Genomic DNA, 6,510 nt, shown 5'->3' on the forward strand with positions numbered 1-6,510 from the left:
TAGGAGGGTTTTAAGTTTCACAATTTATCTCTTGAGTTAATCTGACGGTACAGTATTATAGGGAGTAGTACACTTTGTCTTCACTTGACGTGTCAACTACACGTTATACTTCATTAAACTCGTTATACAGTGGTCACCGTGTACTCTTGTGTACTCTCGAGTACTATTGTGTACTCTCGAGTACTCTTGTGTACTCTTGAGTACTCTCGTGTACTCTTGTGTACTCTTGAGTACTCTTGTGTAATCTTGAGTACTCTCGTGTACTCTTGTGTACTCTTGTGTACTCTCGAGTACTCTTGTGTACTCTTTATTCAAAGTTACATATATTACTCATTGGGACTCAATGAGTATATTTTATTCAGCTTCTTTCGGTTGTTTTAGTTTCAACCAGTTTTAAGTTATGTCCAGTTCTGAGTTCTGCCACCGCTGTGCGGCCACATTACCTATTGTGACCCGACTTGAATATATCATTACATCATACTGTTTGATTACTATGTAATATTTATTACAGACATTTTATACAACTAGCTAATACAGTCTGAAAAACGTCTGACTTGTATAATTTGGTGTTATTTGAATGCAGCATATAATTATGTTTTTAACCATAGACTGCGTGATCTTGTTTGAAGATAACTTACTACCACAGGTACACAAATATAATGTTCTCTGGAAAACACGCCCGCCCAATCCCCTTGCTCGACTCTGACTTCAGTTCAGATGACGAATCCCTAGCTCCCACTAGTAAGAGGATGTCCTACACCTCCCTAGTCAACTCACAACCCATCTCTAGCTACCACCGACTAGTCATCTCATTCGTGTGTGCGGTTACCTTCGCCCAGTCCCTACAAATATACTTACCACTCTTACTAACCACACATCTGGGGTGCGAGATGGTGTTGTCAGTAACTGACAGATCTCTGCTAGCTATTTCCTACCCTCTCTCTCACTTTATAGCTCCACTTTTAAACGCTGTCCTCACCAAGTACTCCATTAGGAAGAGGTTAGGCATGACACTTGGTATCGCTATGTTATTCATTCTCTCAACATTATTCTGCAAATCAGTACACACTATCGTGATATTGCGCTGCCTGGCAGGCATGTTGGTTATCCCTGAATCTACCCTGACTCAGCTCTGGTCACATGTTTACCCTCAGTCTTATCACGCGCGCTGCAGGATGATTGTGTCGTGTTGCAGCGCGGAAGGTTTAGCAGTTTCTGCTATTCTCCTCATGACCCATACTAGTGACATTAGATTCATCATTGCTGTAACCTCCATGTTTTTCATTCCCCCTGTCATGATGTCATTCTGGGTAGTAGAGACCCCGCTAATGGTGCTGAGAAACGGTAAGTACAGCCAGATTATGAGGTCTATAGAAGCTGTGTTTAGAGGCCCCAAGATTAGCTCTCTGCGGCTTCAAGAGATCGACTTTAGTGAAGATTCTGCCACAAACTCTTGGAATCCTGCGTATTTGTTCAAGGAGAAGAGAAACAGACGGAATGTTCTGATTGTAGGAGCTCAAAGGGCCATCCAAGGCTTCATTCTAGCCACTATCCTCTGTACATTTCACTCAGTATTAAACGAACCAGCTGGGGCCTCCTGTTTCGCTGCTACTCCTGAGAACTGCACACTTGCCCACAAGGAGCCCCTCTACCATCGGAATCTGTGGAATGTTAAGCTGGGAGGTGTTGCTGTATCCTCAGTATTCGGCACCTACCTCCTTCCCTTCCTACCCTTCAAATACGAGATCCTCATCTTCTCCTTGACTGGTATTCTCTCATACTCCCTGCTCTCAGCTTGTGTTCTTAGTGGGCCCGGTCGGACAATACTACTGTGTCTTATCATTACATCTCATACTTCCTTTAACAGTGCAGTGTCTCATCTTGCCTCAACTGCCTCGGTCTCCATAGCTGGAGAGTGTCTCACAGGTCTAATATTCACTCTATCCATGGCACTTGGTAAGATACTGACAGATGAGACTAAGTTAGGTGCGTTGGTGATGAGTGCTGCTTTAATGGGTGTAGTGTTAGTGTCGGGTGTGTTGGTGAGAGTGCCGCCTACTAAAGACAAATGTAATGAGATGTTAGACAATGATCAGGATGTTCCGCTGATGGAGGAACTGGAAATGGAACTTGAGGAGGAGAAAGAGGGAGATCAGGAGTCTTGTTAGAGGAGGAGAAAGAGGGAGATCAGGAGTCTTGTTAAAGGAGGAGAAAGAGGGAGATCAGGAGTCTTGTTAGAGGAGGAGAAAGAGGGAGATCAGGAGTCTTGTTAGAGGAGGAGAAAGAGGGAGATCAGGAGTCTTGTTAGAGGAGGAGAAAGAGGGAGATCAGGAGTCTTGTTAGAGGAGGAGAAAGAGGGAGATCAGGAATCTTGTTAGAGGAGGAGAATGAGGGAGATCAGGAGTCTTGTTAGAGAAGGAGAAAGAGGGAGATCAGGAGTCTTGTTAGAGGAGGAGAAAGAGGGAGATCAGGAGTCTTGTTAGAGGAGGAGAAAGAGGGAGATCAGGAGTCTTGTTAGAGGAGGGGAAAGAGGGAGATCAGGAGTCTTGTTAGAGGAGGAGAAAGAGGGAGATCAGGAGTCTTGTTGGAGGAGGAGTAAGAGGGAGATCAGGAGTCTTGTTAGAGGAGGAGAAAGAAGGAAATCAGGAGTCTTGTTAGAGGAGGAGAAGAGGGAGATCAGGAGTCTTGTTAGAGGAGGAGAAAGAGGGAGATCAGGAGTCTTGTTAGAGGAGGAGAAAGAGGGATATTATCCACTATGACAACTGCTTATTGGTCTTTGATTTACATATTATTATATAAATATATATTAGTTAAGATGCGTAGCTACATTTAACATTTCATAAGATTTAAAATAAAATTCGAAGGAGGAGAAAGAGGGAAATCAGGAGTCTTGTTAGAGGAGGAGAAAGAGGGAGATCAGGAGTCTTGTTGGAGGAGGAGAAAGAAGGAGATCAGGAGTCTTGTTAGAGGAGGAGAAAGAGGGAGATCAGGAGTCTTGTTAGAGGAGGAGAAAGAGGGAGATCAGGAGTCTTGTTAGAGGAGGAGAAAGAGGGAGATCATGAGTCTTGTTAGAGGAGGAAAAAGAAGGAGATCAGGAGTTTTGTTAGAGGAGGAGAAAGAGGGAGATCAGGAGTCTTGTTAGAGGAGGAGAAAGAGGGAGATCAGGAGTCTTGTTAGAGGAGGAGAAAGAGGGAGATCAGGAGTCTTGTTAGAGGAGGAGAAACTGGGAGATCAGGAGTCTTGTTAGAGGACGAGAAACTGGGAGATCAGGAGTCTTGTTAGAGGAGGAGAAAGAGGGAAATCAGGAGTCTTGTTAGAGGAGGTGAAAGAGGGATATTATCCACTATGACAACTGCTTATTGGTCTTTGATTTACATATTAAATAAATATATAAATTAGTTAAGATGCGTAGCTACATTTAACATTTCATAAGATTTAAAATAAAATTCGAAAATCAAACGATAATTATAATTAATTGGATAATGAAATGGATAATTTTAAAATAACTACTGACCAGTTTAATTAATGAATCAGATGGTAGTTGTCTGTATCTGTGAAGGATTTGGTAAGACAGGGCAGGTAGTATCAGAGCTATTAACTCCTGTCGTCTCTCTTTCTCTTCCACTGAAATTATACATGATTACAGCTGATAACGAGCTTTCGGCACCAAAGTGGATACTATTCAATTAATGTGTTGCACTGTACAATTTATGTTTTTGAATCACGTCCGAAAGTTTTGTAATTTATTTTTGTCCCAAAATTTCAAGTTGATCGTTTAAAATTTAGGTGGGTTAAGACCATTTCAAAATCTGGATTCTGGCAGGTAAGTGATTTAAATTAAATAAAAAATGTTGTGTTCAAAAATTAGTACCTTCTATTTTCTCTTTACTCCTTCATAAACTTTCTCCTTTCTCTTTAAAAATAAGTGATGCAACACCCTAAACAAGAGGGCAAAATTCTTTTTTCATATTATGGCTTCAAAATGAGTTCATCATTTACCTATTTATGCAAACGATTCTACATGGAATCAATAAGTGATGGTCTCGGAACAATTTAAGTTTTGAACATTATTTGCAGAACAGTTCAACGTTATTCCAACTAGCTACCTGCTACATCACTTGGCACCTGATCACCACAGTACTACACTGTAACTACTGTACTACACTGTAACTATAACTGTACTACACCACCTCTATCAGTATTATTAATATTTATTCTCTATAATCCTATTTAAAAACTAACACAAACTTAGAGATTACCTATAACATATTGAGGTGATAGAACAATATAAAAATAGTTGGAACCCTCAATAATTGTATAACTAGGAGAAAGAAATTTAATAAAAATTAAAAACTCACCAAGTTTATTGAGTAACGACAAAGCTTGTGACAGAAGAAGACTAGAGATGGAATTGTCAGTTATAAGTTCACATAGTGGTTCGTACAAAGGTGAGTAATCTACTTTCACATCAAATGCTGCGATAATTTCCTGAGAATAATATTAATAAGGCACTCGTTCACTAAAGTCACTAGTTGATATTATGGACTGTAGAGGTTGCACCAGAAATGATAAAACATGAAATTGACGAGTGGTCACACCTGTAAAAATATCTCTTGAGTTAACCCTTTATATATTATGCTTACCCTTTATATATTATGCTTACCCTTTATATATTATACTTTATATATTATGCTACTAAGAAACTGTCGGCCAGACTGTTAACCTGTCGAATACTAAATTTCTTTATAGCAATAATCTTTGTCAGAGCACATGATTTAAAGATTTATCAAGAAATTCGTGTTCTCCAGGAGTCACTCGGTCGTACTGTATTAGACTTATTTTCATCAGACCAGGGAAACTGATAAGAACAGTTTGCAGCACATGAGCACACCTAAAGCATTTTAAATCTAATGAAGGTCTTATCTCGTTCTTGACCATCAGCTTTCTATATTTACCCTATTCCAGATTTTAAACTAGATAAACAGAAAGGGATTTATCAATGCAGAACGTGGTAAATGCAATTTGAGTGAATGATATACCACATATCATATAACAGGATACATATTTGTAATTAGCAGAACGTATTAGTCACTTATTAGCATGACGTATTATATGTATTAAATTCAAAGCATCTACAGTGTGGCCCATTGTGCAAACGTTTGGGCTTATTTCTTAATCACTGGGTGCTTGATTGATATAATTGTTTTAATAAGACTTGCTATCATCATTCATTCAAGGAATACATAAGTTGCTGATTGCTTCACAATGATGAAGTTTATTTTTATCTTAAATCAAGTTTAGCTGTTTTTATGCTGTTGCCCAAGATAATTACAAACAATTTAATGTTGGAAGGGTGTGACCTCCAATCGAATTTGCAACATTTTGGAACAGAAAACTCGTATGAGTTACAGTGTACCATTTGCAAATTTGGATTGCATAGAGAAGGACTAATTTAGAAACCCAAATGTTTGCATACTGACTTATGGAGGCCCCATGTAGCCTCCAGGCTCGACAAACCCCGACAAACTCCAACACACCCCGACAAACCCCGAAAAACCTCGACACACCCTGACAAACCCCGACGTATCGAGATATGTCGTATCATGTCGGGCCCACCGGCTACATGAGGCCTTTATGGGTTCCCTGTATTAGAACAAAATTTAGTGATTCATAGATTCATAGACTCACGTTAATTGATCTGGAAAGTTCCACAATAAGTTCATCACTATGAGTCGTAGTAAACTTGGTCCAGGCTGATATAAAAGAAACTGTTGGCACATTTCCAGACATTTCTGCTGCAAAGTATATTTAGGATATTATAGGAAGTTTGATATGGTTTATAATAGGCAGTTTATTTAGAATTAATAGAACGAAATAGTTTGCCCCTGAACTCTTGTTGAATGGTTCAGATAAAACAAAAAAGGATGAAAAATAGTTAATTTTGACGAATATTGGGTTCAGGTTTTTATCATTTTATTAATAAAACAATTGACTGTCGAAGTATTAATAGGAGCAACTGATTGATAAGGTTAAAATAAATTCAGCAAAGGTACAAAGACCAGACTAGGAGTCATAGTTTTAAACTAATTACAACACTACAAATCTATTAAATTTATTGAGAATTATGTAATGTAACATAATGGAAATATTTTAAATGGGCATTATATCCTGTCCAAACCCAGGATGCACTAGGGGGGGGGGGGCCAATGGCATAAAATGGCATAAAATGGCATAAAATGGAGACTTTTTCTATGGAGAAAATGGAAAAACCCATGAGTAATTCTCCATTTTCTCCATTTTATGCCATGTATTTTGTCTTCGGAATTTCATCTTTAACACCATTTAACACCTAAATTGGACATCCTAACATCTTTATTTACGCTTACTAGGGGCGTAACAAGCTTATGAAAGCTCATAGTAGGCTACTAGATGCTTATACTAGTTTAGTAGAGGCACACTTCAGGCAAACTCATAATTACTCAAGCCTAGTGTAAAGTTAATTCTACAGGC

General features: G+C 38.9%; 1 protein-coding gene across 1 annotated transcript in view; it reads right to left on the reverse strand.

Moving 5' to 3' along the window:
- Positions 1–6,185, reverse strand: part of LOC134811567 (protein CIP2A homolog) — a 65,420-nt gene extending 59,235 nt beyond the window's left edge. Inside the window, exons 1-3 of the mRNA XM_063818524.1 lie at positions 5,689–6,185; positions 4,359–4,488; positions 3,515–3,624 (exon numbers count right to left, since the gene is read on the reverse strand). Coding sequence (XP_063674594.1) covers positions 3,515–3,624; positions 4,359–4,488; positions 5,689–5,790 — 342 coding nt within the window. The 5' untranslated portion in view covers positions 5,791–6,185. The remainder of the gene's footprint in view (positions 1–3,514; positions 3,625–4,358; positions 4,489–5,688) is intronic.
- Between the last annotated feature and the right edge of the window lie 325 nt (positions 6,186–6,510).

Source organism: Bolinopsis microptera, chromosome 2, assembly GCF_026151205.1.
Source record: "Bolinopsis microptera isolate Bmic1 chromosome 2, MBARI_Bmic_1.0, whole genome shotgun sequence".
NCBI classification, from domain to species: domain Eukaryota; kingdom Metazoa; phylum Ctenophora; class Tentaculata; order Lobata; family Bolinopsidae; genus Bolinopsis; species Bolinopsis microptera.